At 43.6% G+C, this 24,134-nt stretch overlaps 2 protein-coding genes across 8 annotated transcripts; one reads left to right on the top strand and one right to left on the bottom strand.

Annotated features, from left to right (window-relative positions):
• The first annotated feature begins 2,499 nt into the window (after window positions 1–2,499).
• LOC110503977 (large proline-rich protein BAG6) lies at window positions 2,500–18,381 on the top strand. Of its 6 annotated transcripts, XM_036973513.1 has the most exons (26): window positions 2,500–2,630; window positions 2,884–3,091; window positions 5,811–5,904; window positions 5,995–6,112; window positions 6,620–6,837; window positions 6,961–7,032; window positions 8,813–8,935; window positions 9,165–9,343; window positions 10,577–10,706; window positions 10,914–11,114; window positions 11,818–12,049; window positions 12,339–12,395; window positions 12,537–12,928; window positions 13,183–13,255; window positions 13,417–13,733; window positions 13,945–14,230; window positions 14,432–14,601; window positions 14,791–14,844; window positions 14,995–15,097; window positions 15,199–15,323; window positions 15,526–15,663; window positions 15,880–15,927; window positions 16,040–16,240; window positions 16,574–16,681; window positions 16,963–17,109; window positions 17,745–18,381. In XM_036973513.1, exons 2-26 carry the CDS (start codon window positions 2,991–2,993, stop codon window positions 17,838–17,840), a joined length of 3,783 nt encoding a protein of 1,260 aa, XP_036829408.1. In that variant the 5' UTR covers window positions 2,500–2,630; window positions 2,884–2,990; the 3' UTR covers window positions 17,841–18,381. The 6 variants fall into 6 exon arrangements, with proteins under 6 accessions (XP_036829408.1, XP_036829400.1, XP_036829391.1 ...); XM_036973505.1 differs by having other exon boundaries at window positions 2,542–3,091; window positions 11,818–11,917; XM_036973496.1 differs by having other exon boundaries at window positions 2,542–3,091.
• A 2,072-nt stretch (window positions 18,382–20,453) lies between these two features.
• LOC110516043 (tetraspanin-13) lies at window positions 20,454–23,869 on the bottom strand. 2 transcript variants are annotated; one of them, XM_036973529.1, is made up of 6 exons: window positions 23,704–23,869; window positions 22,837–23,004; window positions 22,363–22,443; window positions 21,982–22,095; window positions 21,761–21,874; window positions 20,454–20,962 (listed from the first exon to the last, which is right to left on the bottom strand). In XM_036973529.1, the coding sequence occupies exons 1-6, from the start codon at window positions 23,824–23,826 to the stop codon at window positions 20,888–20,890; spliced, it is 675 nt and encodes a 224-aa protein (XP_036829424.1). In that variant the 5' UTR covers window positions 23,827–23,869; the 3' UTR covers window positions 20,454–20,887. The 2 variants fall into 2 exon arrangements, with proteins under 2 accessions (XP_036829424.1, XP_021450357.1); XM_021594682.2 differs by having other exon boundaries at window positions 23,701–23,868.
• Between the last annotated feature and the right edge of the window lie 265 nt (window positions 23,870–24,134).

The raw sequence follows: 24,134 nt of genomic DNA, 5'->3' as shown, positions 1-24,134 counted from the left end.
AGGTGTTTAGTCCCAGGGTCCTTAGCTTAGTGATGAGCTTTGAGGGAACTATGGTGTTGAACGCTGAGCTGTAGTCAATGAATAGCGTTCTCACATAGGTGTTCCTTTTGTCCAGGTGGGAAAGGGCAGTGTGGAGTACAAAAGAGATTGCATCATCTGTGGATCTGTTTGGGCGGTATGCAAATTGGAGTGGGTCTAGGGTTTCTGGGATAATGTTGTTGATGTGAGCCATTACCAGCCTTTCAAAGCACTTCATGGCTACGGACGTGAGTGCTACGGGTCTGTAGTAAGTTAGGCAGGTTGCCTTTGTGTTCTTGGGCACAGGGACTATGGTGGTCTGCTTGAAACATGTTGGTATTACAGACTCAATCAGGGACATGTTGAAAATGTCTGTGAAGACACCTGCCAGTTGGTCAGCACATGCCCGGAGCACACATCCTGGTAATCCGTCTGGCCCCGCAGCCTTGTGTATGTTGACCTGTTTAAAGGTCTTACTCACGTCGGCTACGGAGTGCGTGATCACACAGTCATCCGGAACAGCTGATGCTCTCATGCATGCCTCAGTGTTGCTTGCCTCGAAGCGAGCATAGAAGTGATTTAGCTCGTCTGGTAGTCTCGTGTCACTGGGCAGCTCGCGGCTGTGCTTCCCTTTGTAGTCTGTAATAGTTTGCAAGCCCTACCACATCCGACGAGCATCAGAGCCGGTGTAGTATGATTCAATCTTAGCCCTGTATTTACGCTTTGCCTGTTTGATGGTTCCTTGCAGGGCATAGCGGGATTTCTTGTAAGCTTCCGGGTTAGAGTCCCGCACCTTGAAAGCTGCAGTTCTACCCTTTAGCTCAGTGCGAATGTTTCCTGTAATTCATGGCTTCTGGTTGGGGTATGTATGTACAGTCACTGTGGGGACGACGTCCTCGATGCACTTATTGATAAAGCCAGTGACTGATGTGGTGTATTCTTCAATGTCATCGGAAGTATTCCGGAACATGTTCCAGTGTTTGATAGCAAAACAATCTTGTAATTTAGCATCTGCTTCATTCGACCACTTTTTTATAGATCGAGTTCATGGTGCTTCCTACTTTAATTTCTGCTTGTAGGCAGGAATCAGGAGGTTAGAGTTGTGATCGGATTTACCAAATGGAGGGCGAGGGAGAGCTTTGTACGCGTCTCTGTGTGTGGAGTACAGGTGATCTAGAATTTTCTTCCCTCTCGTTGCACATTTAACATGTTGATGGAAATTTGGTAGAACTTATTTAAGTTTCCCTGCATTAAAGTCTCCGGCCACTAGGAGCGCCGCCTCTGGGTGAGTGGTTTCCTATTTGCTTATTTCCTTATACAGCTGACTGAGTGCGGTCTTAGTGCCAGCATCTGTTTGTGGTGGTATATAAACAGTCACAAAAAGTATAGCTAAAAACTCTCTAGGCAAGTACTGTGGCCTGCAATTTATCACAATATACTCTACTTCAGGCGAGCAAAATCTAGAGACTTCCTTAGATTTTGTGCACCAGCTGTTGTTTACAAATATGCACAGACCCCCCCCCCCCCCCCCTCGTCGTGCTGTTCTATCCTGCCCGTGCAACGTATATCCCGCTAGCTGAATATCCATGTCATCATTCAGCCACGATTCCGTGAAACATGGGATATTACAGTTTTTGATGTCCCGTTGGTAGGATATTCGTGATTGTACCTCGTCTAATTTATTGTCCAATGATTGCACGTTGGTGAGTAATATTGACTGTAACGGCAGCTTTCCTACTAAACCACATAATGGCACAATTGGTTGGGCGCTGTAAAACTGCTGCCATTTCTTCCGCTGCCATTTTGTGGATTTTTATCACCCACTAACTGGGAGGGGGCCAAAGATAATTACTCGATGCTGACACATCTTTCTGATTTACACACTGAATCCACGTTGTGCTTGGTGGTCCTCCCCTTTCTCCTCTGAGGAGCCTCCACTGAACCAAAGCAGTGCAAACAAACATACCAACTAGATTACACATGGGCTGTATTCATTACATCAACAGAAACGGTTTACTGTTTAAGAACCAAATGGAATAGGGACCTACCCAAATTTGTCCAATCAAAACTGTTTCAGTTTAGAGTAAACAGTTTATATTGCAAGACATGGTGCATCATCCAGAAATATACAACATATATGTTACACAAAATACGTTTTCATTAGGAATGCAGATTTAGCGTTTGGGAAAACAGATAGAAATAATTACTACACGTGCTTATTACGTCACTTCTGTTTTGAGCTGACTTCTCCATCAGACAGAGCAGGGCACCTGGCTCACGCCCCCAACTCGAATGCCTCAACATTCCGCCAGTGTAAAACATGCCTATACGGGTGTACGCGCGAGATTAATCGAACCTCCTCAAACCAGCACCTGCGCAGATTCGTGGCTCCCGTCCCGTTGTTCAATTGTTGTCTAATTCGGGTGGGTTGTTTGATTTCATTGGCTGTTAGCATCTACTACAGTTCCCGCCTCCCAGACAGCGCGGAAGTGTGCCCTCCCCTGACAACGTTTTGGTGTTGTTGTCAACCAGACACTTTAGTGCAGGTGAAAGGATACAACCCGAGGAAGACCTGAAACTTTTGAGTAGAGATGCACTGTACTCCTTTTCAGGTGTGTGTTTTCCGCCTGCCTTTCTGAATAATGTCAAATTATTTGTAAATGTAAACTAGTTTATGAGTCTGAAGAGGTGGCTATCTGCAAAATGTATCTTTAGTTTTCTTCATAACTATGTAAAGCTAGATATCTAGCAGTTTCCACTTAAATTCAAATCATCATAAAGTTAGCTGGCTTGCTGAATTCGCACGTGGGAACATGGCAGACAATGACCGCAATTTAATAAACTTTGATGTCTCGGCGGATGAAGATTTAACAGACACTGGCAGCTACACAGATGATGGAGATTCGTCATCCTGGGAAGAATTTGCAGATTACGTGCGTAGTGGGCCAATCCAGCCATACTTGTTCGAACCAATGGTCGGCGATACATCGCCACCGAGGAGAAGAGATTACGACACCGACGAGACCGAGGAAGAAGAACAGGAGGAGTGGGTACCAGTCATCGACCCACCAAGGTAGTTCACCATAGTCTATCCAGCTTGTTTTGTTTAGGCTATATCTATCTTCTGATCAGTTCACTCTCCAAGTAGACTGGATTCCATGAACCGTTACATCAGGTTGGGTTCCTGGCTAGGCTACCAAATTCAGAGGAAAAATAAAGGGTGCATTTCAGTCCAACTTCCAAAGGGACTTCATTAATCTCTTTTTCGATTGCCCTGAGCAGCAGGGGTGTGTTCATTACGTCTTGTAAATGAAACCGTTTACAGTTCAAGAATCCAACGGAAGCAAACGAAACGGGAACTACCAGAATTTGTCCAATAGAAACTCTAGTTTTCGTTTCAAAACGTTTTTTGTTGCAAAACTTTTTGAAACAGTATGTTTAATGAATACACCCCAGGTCTTGACCCTCTGTAAATTGTACTGCCGCTGCCCAGACGCCCAGGCTTTTTGTGGCACGCCATGTTTGCAGCTCTGATCTCTGGATGCACAAGAATGTTTTTAAATGTATGGTTCTGCACAGAGCTGGCTTGTGTGGCAGTATCTATTAGATGCTTACCTGTGCTGTAGGAGCCACTGTTCAAGTCCCAATTTCAGCTCTCCCTCTAAACTAGTTCCTGGTAGTCATCCATCATCTTACATACTAGAAAATACTCTAGTGGTTAGTCTCTTGATTAGAGTTTCTGTTCAATTAGTAAAATAAAAATGTAGGAAAGGAGATAAAGACGCCAGGATTATTGACATGCACACAGCAATAGACTTTTCTCCTACAAGTGTACCAGCTTCAAAACATGCAAATCCAGACAACATTTATTTATCAGCAGATTATATTTTTGTTTGCATAGTATGTTTCTGCTTTTCAACCGCAATTTATCTTGCAGTTATCAAACAACAAACACGTTTCGAGAAAGGAAAAAAGGAGCACTTTGTTTCCCTTTTATCATACTGTCACCTTCCAGTAATATGAACATAGGGTTGCTGGTTCAAGCCCCACTTGGGGTCTTCTTCCTCTCTCAATCACTACATAACTGTGAATTGATAATCCCAGCGGTCTCAGGCCTTTGTTGGAACTGGAATCCCTGTTCACTTTGGTGGGATGACTTTTAAAGAAAGGAAATCATGTCTCACTTTGCTAATGTGGTCTTGAACCTCTTGGCTCCCCTAATTTCCTACAGGCCTGGTTTTAACAAAAACATCCTCACCTTACTGCTACTATAACTGCACTGGAGATATGATCTAGCTGTCTAGCAGATCCATTTAACAGATATAAGCAAAACATGTTGGACTGACTTCATGAGCACATCCCATTTGTTACTGTATGTTTGAAACGTCACAGCTGTTCTGGTAGCTAATCATATGTCACGTTACTTGAACCGCAGTTGCTATCATCATATGAGGAAATAGCTAGCTTTACATTCAACACTGAATAATCGGTGAATAATTGGCAAATATTCGGGTGTAATCGGAAGATTTAACTTCACAGGTAGGAGCTATCGAGTAAGTTAGTAAGTAACTAGCTAGCTAACTTCATACAGCTAATGGGAACGTTAGCTCAGGGCTAGCTCGCAAACTGCTTGCTAAAAGCTAACGCAGCTGTGAGCTACCTAGCTAACTTACTTGTCGTTTTTTTGTCAATATTCGTGTGAAATTGATTGGACCATCACTTTTGTAGAGGTTCCATCTACAATTAATATGGATTTCCATCAAGTGAACGCTGACATGAAAAGGTTTTGTTTGACCATGTTTGCTTCAAGGCATGGATGTTAGCCAGTCAGCTAGTTTAGCTAGATAGCTATGGCAGCTTCCATGAGCGTTAACGTTAGACCACACAGTATCTTTGTTTAGGTAGTAGCTAGCTAACGTTAAAGTTAGCTAGGTAACGACCCAATTTAAATTATATTAGCCACATTATACCATGGATATTGTTGAATCCTCGTTTCTGATTGGCTTCAAGAGCATTTTAGACCGTACATTATCTTCTTATAACGCACGGTACATCAGCATGGTAGAATTCAATGGCCATTTTATACGTTTGAGCTGCTTTTTGATAGCAAAAGTCGAATTGAAAACATTGAAATCGATTTTCCTAATAGCAAGCTAGGACTGATGGCTTGGTTAGCTTAACTAGTAACTCTGTTTGTTTCGTTACCAAGGCAACTATAACAGCACTATAGTTAACTTGCTTGCTACTTCAGTGGATGTGGCAAAAGTGTTAAAGGTGCACTATGCAGAAATAACTGTGCCATTTCCTGTTAGCTAACATTCTAATAGTTTGCCTAATTTAAGTTTAATGACAAAACAGTTTCGAGAATCATTGTATCATCTACATTTCTGTGAAATATATTTTCCATAACCAAACATATTGTATTTTCAGCTGTTTGAAGCTGGTGTAGTAAAACGAAAGTAAAAGATGAACAAAAAATACTTAAGAACGGAAGCATAGAACTAGCGTACATAGAACATATTTACTGCATATACTTGCTTTCAATGAGAACGACAGATCTATAACTCACTTTTCTATGTGAATTTGGTTAGGTCGCAGCTTTGTTATAACCATGGTATAAAAGAGGTAATCAACTCAGGGCTCTGTGTTCTCAGGAAAATATTGCAACTCTGTGGAAGATTAGTTCCACTCTGCTAGCGCGTAGCCCCTCATTGATTATCCCTTACATAATGATATTCATGACAGCATTGATATGATACTCTATTCTATTGCCCCTGTCACTTTACACACAGGGTGAACGTAACCATGGAGGAACCGGGTGCTGATATAGAGGTGACTGTCAAAACTTTGGACTCCCAGAGCCGAAGTTACACTGTAGGCGGCCAGGTACGTTCTCATTTCCAATGGAGCACTTTCACAGTAGCCTTACATGTACTGGATATAGGCCTAATCTTCACACCAGTGTCTTTTTCTTAGTTGACAGTGAAAGAGTTCAAGGAGCACATTGCCACTTCAGTTGGGATTCCTGTGGACAAACAGAGGCTGATCTACCAGGGCCGAGTCCTGCAGGATGAGAGGACACTGACAGAGTACAGTGAGTAATGCTGTCTGTGGAGCGGTCTGGAATCAATACAAAACGGCCACATGCTAATAAACATGAAATTAGTCCCGACAGTTTGATCTGGAGCAGCACACAGCTGCAGCAAAGCATCTGTCAACACAGAACAGAAACGCAGCAAACAGCCAGACATCTTTGTCTCAATCAAATTTATTTATAAAGCCTGCTTTTTTTTTTACATCAGCCGATGTCACAAAGTACTGTACAGAAACCCAGCCTAAAACCCCAAACTGCAAGCAATGCAGATGTAGAAGCACATTGTCTAAATGTGATATATAGAATAACTCTCTTATTCACTTATTCCATGACTTACAAGGCCAGTAATGCACAGATGTAAGCCTATTATACAACTGCACACCATCAGAACTCTTGCGAACCCATCATGTAATTGCTGTTTGGCTGCTATGCACATCAACTGATAAGATTGATGGAGCACATGAATAGAGATGATATACCTTGTTCTCTTTTTCCTCTGTGTCTCAGACGTCGGTGGAAAAGTCATCCACCTGGTGGAGCGGGCCCCCCCTCAGCCCTCCCAGCCAGGCTCGGGGTCAGGGGTAGCGGAGGCCGGAGCGACGCCCTCCTCTACCACCTCCCAGGGAACGTCCCAAGTGCCCCCACAGGACCGCAACGCCAACAGCTATGTCATGCTGGGGACCTTCAACCTCCCGGTTAACGTCATGGACCCTCAGCAGATCCAGGTGCAGCTTTTGTGTGTTTTGGATCAAATCTGTCATTGTTCCATGGTTTATAATGATATCCTGAGCGCCTGGTGTGGATCAGTACTGATATCTAGCCTATACCGTCTACTACACTCTTCTTAGATGTCAGTCCAGCAAATGATGTCAGGCTTGGGAGAGAATGCAAGGAATGCCAGAGTCAGCACCAGCACCGGGGTAAGAAATCAAATATATGATTTATAACATAGATAAAATCCATACATGAGGATGCATACTATCTATTTCTATACAGTGGAAGTCGGAAGTTTACATACACCTTAGCCAAATACATTTAAACTCAGTTTTTCACAATTCCTGACACTTAAATCCTAGTAAAAATTCCCAGTCTTATGTCAGTTAGGATCACCACTTTATTTTAAGAAAGTACAATGTCAGAATAATAGTAGAGAGAATTATTTATTTCAGCTTTTATTTCTTTCATCACATTCCCAGTGGGTCAGAAGTTTACATACACTCAATTAGTATTTGGTAGCATTGCCTTTAAATTGTTTAACGTGAAACATTTCAGGTAGCCTTCCACAAGCTTCCCACAATAAGTTGGGTGAATTTTGGCCCATTCCTCCTGACAGAGCTGGTTTAACTGAGTCAGGTTTGTAGGCCTCCTTGCTCGCACGTGCTTTTTCAGTTCTGCCCACAAATTTTCTATAGGATTGAGGTCAGGACTTTGTGATGGCCACTTCAATACCTTGACTTTGTTGTCCTTAAGCCATTTTGCCACAACTTTGGAAGTATGCTTTGGATCGTTGTCCATTTGGAAGACCCATTTGCGACCAAGCTTTAACTTCCTGACCGATGTCTTGATGTTGCTTCAATATATCCACATATTGTTCCTTCCTCATGATGCCATCTATTATGTGCACTAGTCCCTCTTGCAGCAAAGCACCCTCACATCATGATGCTGCCACCCCCATGCTTCACGGTTGGGATGGTGTTCTTCGGCTTGCAAGCCTCCCCCCTTTTCCTCCAAACATAATGATGGTCATTATTGCCAAACAGTTCTATTTTTGTTTCATCAGACCAGAGGACATTTCTCCAAAAAGTACGATCTTTGTCCCCATGTGCAGTTGCAAACCATAGTCTGGCTTTTTTATGCCGGTTTTGAAGCAGTGGCTTCTTCCTTGCTGAGCAGCCTTTCAGGTTATGTCGATATATGACTCGTTTTACTGTGTATATAGATATAGGTTTAGATACTTTTTTACCTGTTTCCTCCAGCATATTCACAAGGTCCTTTGCTGTTGTTCTGGGATTGATTTGCACTTTTCGCACCAAAGTGCGTTAATCTCTAGGAGATCGAACGCGTCTCCATTCCAGAGCGGTATGACGGCTGCGTGGTCCCATGGTGTTTATACTTGCATACTATTGTTTGTACAGATGAACGTGCTACCTTCAGGCGTTTGGAAATTGCTCCCAAGGATGAACCAGACTTGTGGAGGTCTACACATTTTTTTTCTGAGGTCTTGGCTGATTTCTTTTGACTTTCCCATGATGTCAAGCAAAGAGGCAATGAGTTTGAAGGTAGGCCTTGAAGTACACCCACAGGTACACCTCCAATTGACTCAAATGATGTCAATTAGCCTATCAGAAGCTTCTAAAGCCTGTTATTCATTTTCTGGAATTTCCAAGCTGTTTAAAGGCACAGTCAACTTAGTGTATATAAACTTCTGACCCACTGGAATTGTGATACAGTGAATGGTAAGTGAAATAATCTGTCTGTAAACAATTGTTGAAAAGATTACTTGATTCACGCACAAACTAGATGTCCTAACTGACTTGCCAAAACTATAGTTTGTTAACAAGAAATTTGTGGAGTGGTTGAAAAAACGAGTTTTAATGACTCCAACCTAAGTGTATGTAAACTTCCGACTTCAACTGTATATACAAAATGCTGTGAATTAACATGTTGAGTAGCTGTCAACTAATACTCTTGCTGTCACAGAGCAATGGTTCCATGAATGTGCACATTGATATGGACCAATCGGTTCAGAGTGAGCCCAGGCTGAGACTGCTATTGGCTGAGAACTTGCTGAGGGACACCAATGCTCTCATCGAGAGGATGGAGGTGAGGTTTTAAGTTATAAAGATTATAACAACTAGGAATATCCACAGTATAGACCTAGTTTTTAGTTAATAAACTGGCTCAAACGTGAAACATAAGTATTTGGACAAAATGTTATTTGAAAATATTCTAGGGAGTCTCAGAAAGCAGGTCTATTTGAGTTCGAAGTCATTCAATTAAGATGACTGCGCAACATCCTCCCCTTACCTGCTACCTTGTCGCTCAATCTCAGGGTCAACCAAGCGGCACCTCAGCCCAACCAGATTCTGCTGCTGCAGCACCTCCTCCCTCTTCCTCCTCCACTACCTCTCCCTCCACCCAGCCCATGGACACGTCTCCACCTCCATCTACTACCCCTCCATCCTTCTCTTCCTCCACTCAAACAGAGGGAGCCGCCCAAGCTGGACCCAAGTAAGACGTTATTGCTTACTATCGCTGTCCTGCATGTGTTTTTTTTTTTTTGCTCTATAGTGAATAAAAAGGATGCTGGATGAATTACAAATGTATCAAACTTGTTTTGGGCATTTAATGTGAAATAAGAAGAATAGGGCTTAATCCGGAACTTGAGACATGCACGCAAAATGTTTCACACAGAATCTGCCATTGACATCAACACAATGAAAGTTGACTTTAGACATTGTGGTTGCAGATGACACCATTCTGTATACTTCTGGCCCTTCTTTGGACACTGTGTTAACAAACCACATGGCGAGCTTCAATACCATACAACACTCCTTCCGTGGCCTCCAACTGCTCTTAAATGCTAGTAAAACTAAATGCATGCTCTTCAACCGATCGCATTCCGCACCCGCCCGCCCGACTAGCATCACTACTCTGGACAGTTCTGACTTAGGATATGTGGACAAATACCTAGGTGTCTGGTTAGACTGTAAACTCTCATTCCAGACTCACACTAAGCACCTCCCAATCCAAAATTAAATCTAGAATTGTCTTCCTATTTTGCAACAGCCTCCTTAACTCATGCTGCTAAACATACCCTTGTAAAACTGACTATCCTACCAATCCTCGACTTCAGCGATGTCATTTACAAAATAGCCTCCAACACTCTACTCAGACTACATCCAGTTTGCTATCACCATGCCATGTTTTCAGTAAGTAAGTATATTTCACTGGTCACCCCCAAAGCCAACTCTTCCTTTGGCCGCCTTTCCTTCCTTCCAGTTCTCTGCTGCCAATGACTGGAACGAATTGCAAAAATCACTGAAACTGGAGACTTATATCTCCCTCACTAACTTTAAGCATCAGCTGTCAGAGCAGATCACTGCACCTGTACACAGCCAATCTGTTATTTATTTTTGCACTACAGTATCTCTACTTGCACATCATCATCTGCACATCTATCACTCCAGTGTATAATTGCTAAATTGTAATTATTTCGCCACTATGGCCTATTTATTGCCTTTACCTCCCTAATCCTACTACATTTGCACACAGTCTATATAGATTTTTTCTGTTGTGTTATTGACTGTACGTTTGTTTATCCCATGTGTAACTCTGTTGTTTTTGTCGCATTATCTAAGCCAGGTCGCAGTTGTAAATGAGAACTTGTTCTCAACTGGCCTACCTGGTAAAGTAAATTAACCTGTGATGCATGTAAATAAGGACAACTTCTCCCCTTGACAGTCACCCCAGCCCAGCAGAGCTGGTGGAGATGCTTTCAGAGCTGAGGAGGGTGGAGGAGAGACTTCAGCCATTCGTCCAGAGAACACACACTATCCTAGAGTCTGCTACCACCGCAGAATACGCCAACGCCGTAAGCTTTTCACCGCTGCATTCCTCATAACTTAGTGCTTTGTGGTTAGGTACAATTCACACAAACGTCATGCGTGTTTGCTGTATTGCCTTGAATTGCAGTCGGACTCTTACAATACTTGTCACTTTCCCCACAAGACTACCTGAATAAAATATCAAAACACACGTTCTCAGAAAATGTCTTAAGCCCTCTTCTTGTCACACACAGGAAAGAGAGGAGGACCAGCGGATTCTCAACCTGGTGGGCGAGGCCCTCCGTCTCCTGGGCAATGCCCTGGTTGCCCTTAGTGACCTGCGCTGCAACCTGCTGAGCCCCACCCCACGCCACCTACACGTGATCCGGCCAATGTCTCACTACACCTCCCCAGTGTCCATGCCTGGAGCCGTGCACCATCACATCCCGCTACATGTTAGTCGGTGTTGTATCCCATTGTCAAACTTGTTTTGTTGCCACCTAGCAGACACTTAGACCTATTACATTATTTCTGTCTTACGTACACTACCAGTCAAAAGTTTGGACACACCTACTCATTCAAGGGTTTTTCTTTATTTTTACTTTATTTTTACTATTTTCTACATTGCAGAATAATAGTGAAGACATCAAAACTATGAAATAACACATGGAATTATGTAGTAACCATAAAAGTGTTAAACAAATCAAAAAATATTTTGTATTTGAGATTCTTCAAAGGAGCCACCCTTTGCTTTGATGGCAGCTTTGCACACTTGGCATTCTCTCAATTAACAGGTGTGCCTTCTTAAAAGTTCATTTGTGGGACACCTGTTAATTGAAATGCATTCCAGGTGACGACCTCATGAAACTGTCAAGGCAAAGGTTGGCTGTTTGAAGAATCTCAAATATAAAAAATATTTAGATTTGAACACTTTTTTTTTTGTTATTTCATGATTCCATATGTTATTTCATCATTTTGATGTCTTCACGATTATTCTACAATGTAGAAAATAGTCAAAAGAAAAACCCTTGAATGAGTAGGTGTTCTAAAACTTTTGACCGGTAGTGTATTTAGTTACATTGGTTCGTGTAAACTTCATTTGATATCGTTTGCCAATGGAACACAGTATGTCAATTACATTTTGAAACTCATCTGCAGATGAACCTGGGAGCCACGGTCACGATGGCGTCCAATGGCAGACCAGCTACAGAGGAACAGGCCCAGCCCAGTCAGGCCGCCGGCCAATCGGACCAGCCAGGTCAGGGACAGACCTCCCCTTCACAGCCTCCTCCGTCCAATCAGCAGGCTGGACAGGGACAGCCCGGCCCCCGGGTCATCAGGATCAGCCACCAGACAATGCCGGTGGTCATGATGCAGATGAACACGGACGGTGTGTTGTCCCCTACCCGCCACTGATTGAATGCTTTACCACAACATGTCCATCCGTTTCTCGTCCACAAATGGCCCATTGGAAGTGAATAGCTCTACCGTTGCATTTATTCCCTATTGCCAAATGGTGTTTTCTGAGAGAAAGTACCGTACAGGTCCCTGTACTGCTCAAATCGATAGGTCTCGTTCAATTTTGGAAGGGTGTTTTTCTTTTATGTGCTTGTTAAACCGAAGTCCATTTGTTTCTACACACTGTTTACAGTTCAAACATTGTGTTCGTGTGTTTACAGACTCTGGTGTTCCTCAGGCAGCTGGACAGCCCAACGCTGCAGGAATGGGGCAGCCAGGTGAGTGTTGGTAACACTTCATGATAATGGTTTAGTACCTGTGGTTGTATCTCCGAAAAACTGGGGACTAGAGGAAAGCCCAATATACCTTAATCCAATATTCAAGGCACAAAGAAACCTTTTCTTATCCTTTCTCCCCAGGCTTCCAAATGCCTCCCGGTGTTCAGATGAACCCAGACTTCATGCAGTCCATCATGCAGCAGATCGCCCAGTACACAGAGGCTGTGGCTGCTGCCACCGGGGGCACCATCCCTGGCCAACCCCTCCAGCCTACCCCCCCAGGCTCCACCGCTACCTCTCCCACCACCACCACTGGCCCTAACACCCCCACCACCACCACCACCACTGGCCCTAACACCCCTGCCACCACCCCCACGGCCCCCCCCCCGCCTTCTGGGGCACCCCAGGCCAGGGTGGTGTTTACTCGGCCCACCTTTGCCCCCAGGGTCCCTCCACCCGCCTTTGGCACGCGGGGGGCCACCATCAACCTTAGAGCTAGCGTGCCCCCCATGATGGGTCAGCAACCAGGACAGGTGAGCATGTTTGTGATAGGGGGTTTGGTGCAGGACTGAGGTTAATGACTTGTAGAGTTCAGTCAAGTTTTGACAAGGAGTTGTCAGACTTGGAATTTCAGTCGGAGACTTTCATGTTTTGCTAGTCATTGTGGGCATTTTCCATCGACAGTACCAATTGTCTTATGCTGTAGTGCTCTGAAAGTCTTAATGGCATAGCCACGTTTGTATTATATGCTTATAGAAACTGTTGACCTATGACCTCTCCCCCACAGCCCTTCCCTCCTGCTGCCCTCAATCAGATGATCAGTGGACTGGTGGGACAACTCCTAATGCCTGGACAGATGGGTATGCTGTCTTAGAAATACCATATACACCCCACCTCTCTAGACTCCTTTTTTTGGGTGGGTGGTTTTGCTTAGTTAACCATCACACTAAAAGTGAATCCTCTGTGTTAAGTGTACTATAAGCCCATTGTAATTTATTTCCTCTCTTCCTTTCCCCCCCAGCTGGTCAAACAGCCACCACCTCTGCCTCTCATACCTTCTCCTCAGCTTCTCATACCTTCTCCTCATCCTCCTCCAACTCTTCTTCTTCCTCCTCTGGCCCTATCCCCACCCCTGCTCCTGCTCCTAGCACCACTGTTCCCCCAGGCCAGTCCGGAGCCATCCCCACCATGCCCCAGGGAGCTCCCCCTGACCTGGCCCAGCTCCTGGGCTCTCTCCTGGGGACAGCGGGGACAGTTCCTGGGGCCATGGGACCCTCCATCACTGTGACCATGCCTGGAGTGCCTGCCTTCGTCCAGGGAGTGTCTGACTTCATGCAGGTCAGTGTCTGGATCGGAGTTTGTTCCAAGTGTATTTTGTGGATTAGGACACATAGCCATAGTGCCTGTTAGAACCGAATGGTTGAAACCAAGATGACATCATCCTCCAGTTAACTGACGTGTACCAAAATACCATAATGGTTTCTTAACTACATATCTTTCATATGATACATTTCATTTTCTCCCTGTCCATCATCTCACTCTATCTCAGGCCTCCGGACCAGTCTTCCCACCACCCCCCAATGGTGCCCAACAGCCCTTTGCCTCTGGCACCCCTCCACCCGGGACCACCCCTAACCCTCCCACGGGGGACGGTGCCGGAGCCCAGGGAGAGGCCCTGAATCCGGAGTTGTTCACTGGGATTGTACAGGGGGTCCTGTCTACCATGATGGGCTCCCTGGGCTCTCCTCAGAGCAACACTGAGAGCATCGCCCAGTTCATCCAGAGGCTCTCCGAGACCAGCAACATCTTCACACCCGGCACAGGGGACGCCATGGGTAAGAGTTCCTGTCTTGTTTGCTTTATTTTTTCTTTCTTCCCTTTTTTTCTAGTTTCCCTCTTTCCCTTTTTCTTGTACCTTGCTCTCTCTTTTTGTCTAGGAAGTGTAATCTCTTTCTCCCGTGCTCTCTCTTTCTCCCGTGCTCTCTCTTCCTCAATGTTTTTGTTCCATGTCCACACAGTTGTCTCTATTCCTTCAGGTTTCTTTGGAGATCTACTGACCCTAGTGTGTCAGAACTTCTCCATGGTGGACCTGGTCTTGCTGCTCCATGGCCAGAACCAGCCCCTGGGTCGCATCCAGACCCAGCTGTCTCAGTTCTTCACCCAGCATTACCTCAACGGGAGCGAGCCCACTGACCACAATGTCGCTGTGAGTGGGCCACCGTCTATATAACCGTCTCTATCTGGGATGTTACTGTCACCTGTCATTACTGTTATGCGTCCATTACGGTCACCTGTCATTAGTGTCACTGCATATGGGGCTAGATGAGCTACTTGATGAGTCTCATTATCTCTCCCGCGTTGGTTATTTTTCTCGGTTCTTTCATTGTGATCATAGGCTGCTGCTGATGGTCTCATCAATGAACTTGAGGAGTACATTACCGAGAGCTTTGTAAGTACAGTAGTTCACTTGGGCTGCCCCCTTTTATAGTCAGTGGTCTTCAAATTGCTCAATATCAGTCACTTTTTAAATTCTCCCTGTGGCCAGTTGGTCAGAGGTGAATCAATCCCTCACATTTCTCTCTTTGTCTTGGTCCTTCAGTCTTCAGTGGCAGTGTTGGAGGGTGTCAACGTCACTCAGACCAACCTGTCCTTCTTCAGACATCAGTTAACGCGTATCGCCACACACATACTCCGCTGCACAGGTAACATTGTCTTTATTGTGCCAAATTGGCGCAATTCATCAGACCTGGCCTATGAATGTCAGTGCTTTTGTCACGTATTGCTGTGTTTTCACCTCCTGCAGACAACACGTTTGGGCCGCAGCTGCTGCAGATGTGCAACCAGGGGCTGTTTGAGTGTCTGGCCCTCAACCTGTACTGTCTGAGAGGAGAGCAGAGTGCCCTCACTTCTGTCATCAACCACCGCATAGTCAGTACACACACACACACTCAATGTTCCTTATGACATGATATACAACCTACAACTCAATGTCTCTTCTCCTTCCCTCCCATTTGTCTCTGTCAGATGATTTATAATACTCTTTCTATAGATTAGAAAAAAATAGCTAAATGGATATGACCAGACTGAAATCTGGTCAGTAGGTTGTGATTGACCCCCTCTCCCGTTACAGAGGACGTTGTCGACTGACATGAACCCCAGCCTGGTGAACTGGCTGACCAGTATGATGACCATGAGGCTGCAGGTCATCCTGGAGCACATCCCCGTCACAGAGGACCAGATACTGCATTATGCCGTCCACACACAGCAGGTAATTACACACACACACACCATCTCTCAAACAGGTCATAATGTTTGTTTTTTTAAGCACACTGTTAGTGTTCTAGAAGGCTCATTTACTGGACTACTATGTAACAATGCACATGGATACCATCATTTTCTAATCAAGTGTCCGTTACGATAATTGTCATAGATTCCATTACCAGATTCCACTCAAGCAATATATGTTAAATGGTTTCTTTCCAAGGGGGAGGCTTCTAATGCACAGGAGCCTCAACGTGCCCAGATCATAGAGGTGAGTGTTTCAAAATGTATTTGTAAGATTAATTTTGTTGTCCTCAATATACCTTGGTGTGTTGTCTCTTTTAGTTCCTCACCATAACTCTCTTTTCTCTATCCCACCTTAGATGGAGGACACTCACTCCCCAGCCCCGGCCACCACAGCTGAGGAAGCCATGGCGTCGTCACAGGAGACTAGGGCAGAGCCTAGGGAAACTGGAGCCACCGGAGGGGCTGCGCCATTGGGTGGCGCCATGGCAGCAGCTGAAGCCAGCGGGAGGGAGGAGCCTGGTAGAGAGACCGAGGCCTGGGCTGCTGCCGTCCCTGCTGTAAGATCACTGTTCAGCTCTCTCCAACTACTTGTCCAATTCTCCTCTCGTCCACTTTAGTTGCTTTGCCAATCTCTGTCTTCCACATGACGTTTTCTTCGTTTTACATACAAGCTTCTAGTTGAATTTATACTGAATTTTTTGCAAACCTTTCGTTGACTTGTAGTTCAGATTCTTGGGAGAAAGAAAATGATCCAACAATGGAAGTGTAATCGCCTAATCGGATCTGCATCCAAACCCATTCAAGTCTTAAAATCCAATGTGCAGTTATATGGTTCTCAATAGTGAGTTTAACTGTCTGTCATTCTGATCATGTCTGTCTCTGTGTGATAGGAGTGGGTACCGATCATCAGACATGACCTGATCACCCAGAGGAAGATGAAGGCCCAGCCTCCCATGTCTGACGCCTATTTACATGGGATGCCTGCCAAACGCAGGAAGGTAAATAGATTGCCTATGCATGAAACTAACTTATGTACAAAAGACAAGCCCTGATCTCACTAGTCTTCCGTTTATAGGAGGCATCCTGCAAGCTTTGTTGGCAGACTGATTCCTAGCTGTAGTTGACCCTCCATGGCTAAAACATGGGAGCCTTGCTGTATCAGGGCTAACGTAAACTCTGATCACATTGTAGTATCAGCATGCTATGTTCAACATCTGAGTGCGAGGGCTTATTCTTGTACTAAGTTGGATTGGCGTATGACCAGGGTGTGTGTTTTCAGACAGGACAGGGGGACGGCGCTCTTCTCTCCCTCTCTGACGCAGTGAGCAGGGCGGCAAGGACGGCCGAAGTCAGGCCAGTCACTTCCCCAGACCACCTGCAGGAGGAGCTTGACAGCCCTGAGCTCCAGGAGGCATATGCAGAGCAGGTACAGTCCTCCACTAACACTCACTGACAGAAAAACAAGCTGTTCCATCAGTCCATGGCTTCTCCTAATATTACAGATGTCACACATTGACACGATTGTAAATGGTCATTAGGGAGCTGCCACATATGCCGTTGTGGAAAAAGTACCCATTTTCCAGTCAAGTTACCTTAATAGAAAATGACTCAAGTAAAAGTGAATGTCACCCAGTAAAATACTACTCAAGTATCAAAAGTAAATTTGGCAAACCAGATGGCACTGTTTGTTCTTCATTTGTGGATAGCCAGGGGCACTCCGACACCCAGACATAATTTACGAACAAAGCATGTGTTTAGTGAGTCCACCAGATCAGAGGCAATAGATGAACAGGGATGTTCTCTTGATAAGTGTGCGAATTGGACAATGTCTGTCCTGCTAAGCATTCAAAATCTAACGAGTACTTTTGGGTATCAGGGAAAATGTATGGAGCAAAAAGTACATTTTCTTTAGGAATGTAGTGAAGTAAAAGTTAACTATAAATTGTAAAGCAAACTAAAGCATTTTGCACCACTGGTTGTGATTTTCAATATTGAACGATGATGCAATTTATATGTTGAACGACCCTTTTTTGTAATTGCCACCTTTGTCCTCTGTATCAGGTGAAGAAAGACATAAAGAAACGAGTGAGAGAGGACCCAGACTTCAGCTCTCAGCAGTTCCCCAACACACACAGAGCTTTTTCATCAGACTCATAACCTAACCACAACTTGTTTTGCAACCTGATGAAATTTTACACATAACCAACCTGTACACATCCTCACCATTGTTTTGGATTGCTCAGTATCACAACTGAATGCAGTTAAGCCTAAATCTAATTTATTTATAAAGCCCTTCTTACATCAGCTGATATCTCAGTGCTGTACAGAAACCCAGCCTAAAACCCCAAACAGCAAGCAATGCAGGTGTAGAAGCATGGTGGCTAGGGAAAAACTCCCTAGAAAAAGGCCAGAACCTAGGAAAATCAGGTGCCTACCAATTTTTTGTTGTTGTACCAGTCCTTTTGACTAAATTACTGACTGACTGATTTTTCCAGTGCCTATTTTTTTTCCCGCCCTCCTGGTGATGGAACACTCCTGATTTGACAAGTTTGTCCTTATTTTATGGATGACTTACAGACCTTATATCTGCAATGCTGTTTTGTTTAGTGTTATCATGTTAATATTATCCTGCCTATATATCTTACCTGTTGTGTTTTTCATTAGCTTCCCTGAAAATAAAAGTGGCTTATTTCAAGAGTATGCTTTCATGGGATGAAAATGTGTGCTGAATAAATAACTTGGTGTTTAATGGTGCTTGTGGAAAAACTAGTACCAGCCTTTCAGTTGTCTAGAGCAGTGGTCACCAACCTTTGCAATCAAAAAGCAAGCAGAGCCACCAGACTTTAGATTACCTTAATAAAAACAGTTCTGTAAGAATGAGGTTTGTGCAGTAGGCCTAGTGCATCACAGCATATTGGCTATATTTAACCTTATTTTAACTAGGCAAGTCAGTTAAAAACAATTGACTGCCTAGCCCAGCCAAACGACACTCCCCTGACAATATTGTTCTCAGACCAGATAATATTTCATTTGAGTTTTGAATACAAAATAGATCACCAATAGATTGGTGTAGCAACTAGAAGGTACAGCTGAGCATAAATTAAAATAACTTGCTTTTATATTTTACTGGGCTAATTGTAATGGTGCTTTATTTGGGGGTTTCGAGTTGGATGATCGTTCTAAACGATCTTTCCCAGTCGGATCTAGTGTTCTTCCCCTGATTTCCCAATTGTCTTGGACGCACTGAAGTCGGAGATTTAAGTTGTTTTGAACATGGCATTAGTCTCAGCTGAGGGAGAGCACAGCAGCTGGTGCGCCTCACTGTCCCTGCCATCTCCTTCCTTTCCTCCGGTGACACTGACCCGAGAGGGGACACAGTCTTACACCTGATGGCGAAACGCAGTCGCACCACATCGAACTCGTGCTGTTCCTTTGACCGGAGAAAGTTCAATATTAAAAATAGACCTAATAAATACAGCGGGAGTGAAAGCTTGGATAAGCGCGTTTTGTTTTGCAAGTGTTGAATAAAGATTGACAGTGCTGAATCAAAAATGTTACATTAATTCAGTCATAAAACAGCAGCTCTTTGCTGTATTCTTTGACAATCTCTGTAGTCATGGTTTGAACGTTATGAAATCTTACGTCGGATAGTATTCAACTGTCGCGGCCGAGGTCTTGGAAGCCTGTAAGCACGGTGATTTGAGCTATCCGATTGGCCAGCACAGTAGGCGCACTCGATTTAGCCCCAGATCGCCCGGTCAGGTGGAGTTTGTTTTTTTCAGACAAATTAAATGGTTCAAAATTGGAACACGTTGCCTCTCGGTGAACATGGTTTCTGAATCAAGTGCGCATGCCGCCAACAGCGCAACACAAAGGGAACGCAAGCCTTTATCTTTCGCTTTTCTACAGAAATGTTTGAAGATCGACCGGTTGGTGACCTACTGGTCTAAGGGATTGACAACGATCATTCGCATGGTGAAATATGTTACCACTGCCAGCTAGTGGCACTATACACTAGCAACACTATCACAGAACAGCTCACATGTGCTAAGTTGATCATACAAATATAAAAGAGCCCGTTTGTTTAGCTTTGCTTTAACATTGTGTTAAGATTGATTTACGTATGGTGATGCCTTCATGAACAGGTTGGGCAGCCTATAGAAGAATGAAAGGGACTACACAGTCAGTTCCTGGTTCCTATCCTGTTTGGATGGCAGGAATGTAGCCTAGGCGTGACTAACAGCACTAAGTTACATTTTCTTAGTAGGTCATAAGACTGCATTGCAACTCACTGTGCTCTGTATCTAAAGTAGATCTCAGAGGGGTTTGGCCAAATGAGGCAAGGCAAGTTTCTATGCAAACCCCAATGTTCACTGGAGAACAGTTAAACTAGTGTGAGTTGGATGAAGCATTGAAGTCACACTACCCCATTTCCAGTGAAGAAATCACCTCAGTCAATTATTTTCTTCCTGAATCTCCTTTTGATAATTGTATTTTTTTTGGTTGTGACATTGTCAATGCGAGTGATAATAGCCTAAAGTAGATGTTTAGAAATGGGTTGTAATATGAACTGATACAAAATCAGTTTGTGTAACGCTTGACGCGTCCAGATTTCAAATGAATAGGATGATACGGCCTAACCGTTTAGAAACACAGACAAAAAAAAAAAAGCTTAATGTTTGTACTGGTACATGCCCTGTGAAGTGATCAACTCCATCTAAACTTCAGTAGAGTTGAATCTGAAAAAGAAGCCGAATCTGTTGGCATCCGTATGACATCTAATACCACCCCCCCCATACACGCAACAAAGACGGCACTGTGTAGGTACCCAAAGAAAGCCGGGTTTGAAACTGGGAATCCACAGACAGCTTACCAGGAAACATTACGCTCTGCCTGTGCTCTGTTTGTATAAGGTTTGCACAGTAGGTTTATGACATTTGATCACGACTCCAATCAGTGACCTCAGTCAAATTTAACCTTAAAGTAACTGCTCTCAATTTCAGTGTCCATCACTCAAGATTCAAATTGATTGGAATTGTTTTCACTAACTTTGTCAAAAAAAAAGTCAATAGTGTTAGATAAATCAACGCATAGTTATATTATCACAGCAATGGCAATATCTGAATAGGAAACAGTCGTAGATGAGTCACAGGTTCTAAATACAAATGCATGACAGTGCAAAGTTGAGTTTATGAACAGGCTAGTTATAGAAATGCACCAGAGTTTGGATGGGAATCCTTCTGATTTCTGTATCTGTGTGTTAGCCACACTCCCAGGATCTGAAATTAGATGGGGAAAAAATGAATGTGATTAAATGAATACTAAAGCACAATACATAGTGAGTGTACAAAACATTAGAACACCTTCCTAATATTGAGTTGCACCCACTTTTGCCCTCAAAAGCCTCAATTCATTGGGGAATGGACTTTACAAGGTGAGATGTGTTCCACAGGGATGCTGGCCCATGTTGGACTCCAATGTGTCCAAACGTAGTGTCAAGTTGGCTGGATGTCCTGTCGGACCATTCTTGATACCCATGGGAAAGTGTTGAGTATGAAAACCCCAGCAGCGTCGCAGTTCTTGACACACTCAAACTGGTGAGCCTGGCACCTACCACCATACCCCATTGAAAGGCACTTAAATATTTTTGTCTTGACCATTCACTCCCTAAATGGCAGTCCATGTCTCAAGGCTTGAAAATCCTTCTTTAACTCGTCTCCTCCCGGTCATCTACACTGAAGTGGATTTAACAAGTGACATCAATAAGGGATCATAGCTTTCACCTGGTCAGTCTGTTATGGAAAGGGGAGGTGTTCCTAATGTTTTGTACACTCAGTGTAGATATCAATAGATTTGGAATTGTTGAAATCATTTCTGAAGCCAAAAAGTCAAAATCAAAAGTCTAAAATATAGAGTGTCGATGACATAATATAAAAATGCAGACAGTAAAAGTCCCCACTACAGAGTTATGTTTTCAGTTCCAATTTACATAGTAAAAGGCTGTGGGATTCCTATGTTACACAGCAAGTTCTACCCATTGCCGGTGCATTGCTATGAGGCTACAGCAGGTTGCTAACCTCTGTGAAGCTGAAGAAGCATCCAATCCCACCCACAAAGCGTAAAACCTCCTCAGCATGACTTTGGATGATTGGAGCACAAGGGTCGCAGGATAATGGGCTGGAGAAACAGTCCTGTAGTGTGAGGAAGCAAGTAGACAGGACATCATTTAAGTCATATGTCCATCACTATCTGACAAACATGTTGCTGGTTTACACTGATAACAAGCCAGAGTCTTTACCGCGTCACAGGTGCCATTATAGTCTGGATGGAAGAAGCCACAGCAGTTTAGAGTTTTCTCCACATCCTTCTGAGTGGCCTCAGACTTGTTCCAGCCCACCTCTAGGAGTTCTTTCTACAGTGGGGGAAATGGATGAAGCGGTGCAGGGAGATTTGAATTCTGTGACCAGAACCTCATTCAGTATGTCGTCAATCAGAGTGCTTCTTTGCGATCAACTGGAAATTATTCACACTTTCCATGTATGTTGTGCCTTATCCATTTGTTAAATATCTAATACAGGACACAGAAGGAAAGTATGAATGTTTTCCAGTATTTATTTAAGGTGTTCTACAGATTAAGTGGTCATGAATCACACTATACACATAATATATTGTCACGTACCTGCTGCTCTTTATTGATAGCCAGACATGCGGCAGACACTGACAGCTGCACCATGAACACCAGGAACAGAATAATCATGTACTGAGGCCAATTAAGGAAGCTCACATGTGACAACCCTCTGGAAACAAACTAGGCAACGCGAGACTGTATTTGAAAGAATTGTTCATAAAGTGAGAAAATAGTAGTTATTAAGAGTAGTCTGGGTACACATTGCAACTAAGATCCTCTAGTATACAACAGTCCTCTGTTTCAGTAGGTGTTGTAGTTTGTATTCACTTAACCATGTAATGATAGGGGACATGAAGAAAACACATTACAACCACACACCACCACATGAAGGTGATGAAAAGTGAGTGGATCTAGGATCAGCTTCCCAATCTTAATCTTAACCATTAGTTGGGAAAAATGCAAAAAAAACATGACCCAAGTTCAGTGTCTAGGGGCAACGTCACCCTAGTCCTGATTGAAGGATACAAAGAACAGCAGGACCTGGTGGTGCATTAGGGCTCCACAGAGGCCCACGAAGGCCACAAATAACAGGAAGATGCCCACGCCAATGACTCCAGCCACCACCCGAATACTGGAGACCAGGCCAAACCATTTCCCCCAAGCAGCTACTCCAATCAGCAGCAAGCTCACCATCTGAAGACCAAGCACAATACAAAGTGATGACAGAAGTCCACTAGGAACGGAAAAGCACTTAAAAGGACACTTCATGCTGATTTCTTTGATGTGGGCAAAGTCAACACCATCTCATATTTAGGCTACAACCTTCAGGTTGATTAATTAAAGTCTTTAGACAGATGTTAAGATGAAATAAAAACACACATTTGATACATACAATATTTATTAAGACATTGGGAAAGTATCACATTGAGTATTTTGATTATATTATACATTAATTGCAATTGTATGACGATAATTTATCACTCTATACAGATATGGTTTAGACAAGTGGTTCCCAACCCTTTTCAGTTACTGTACCACCAACATAAATTTGCTCTGCCCCGAGTAACCCTGAAGTAAAATGTATTTATGGGATTACAAGTAGGCTTATGGTATCATGAGGCTTCTTAAATACCCCAGAGGTCCTAGTACGCCTGGTTGGGAACCAATAATTTAGACTTTGCATTAACTGAGAGACATTGTGTCAACTGTTTGGAATGTAGCCTACTATCATTTTGATAGGTATCACAACGACTTAATTTGCATGATAGCCTTCTTGCCCTGGCTATATCATTCTTGACTAGAATCATGTTGGCTTTTGCACTTTCATTAATAGCCTATCATCGAAAAACAATTCGTACCCATATGGAAACATCTTTGCGTGGTACTTACAACATAAAGTATGTTCAGAGCGCATAGGGAATTCTTCGTGCAAACAAATCCTCCGCAAACCATCTCGAACAAAGCAATTATCAGACTCAAATGTGTCTGAGTTGGAAAAGTAAGAAGTCTTATCATTGAATGAAAAACGTGGCGTTTTTAAGGTGTGTAGGATTCCAAGGAGGGACAAGTCCAGGGAAATAGGTTTTCAATTTACCGGATTGGTCGTCTTGAAATGATGACTTCACATATGCAAATGCTGCTAAAAAAATGTGTGATGGCTGAGCAAGTAATTACCCAAGTGTTATTTTAAATCACCAGATACTGTGTATGTTTATTTATTTATCATTTACTTAACTAGGAAAGTCAGTTAAGAACAAATTCTTATTTACAATGACAGTCTAACCTGGTCAAACCCGAACGACGCTGGGCCAATTGTGCGCTGC

The sequence above is a fragment of the Oncorhynchus mykiss genome, chromosome 3, assembly GCF_013265735.2.
Source record: "Oncorhynchus mykiss isolate Arlee chromosome 3, USDA_OmykA_1.1, whole genome shotgun sequence".
NCBI classification, from domain to species: Eukaryota; Metazoa; Chordata; class Actinopteri; order Salmoniformes; family Salmonidae; genus Oncorhynchus; species Oncorhynchus mykiss.
The sequence above is the reverse complement of the archived record's forward strand: the minus strand, read 5'-3'. Positions and strand labels throughout refer to the sequence as shown.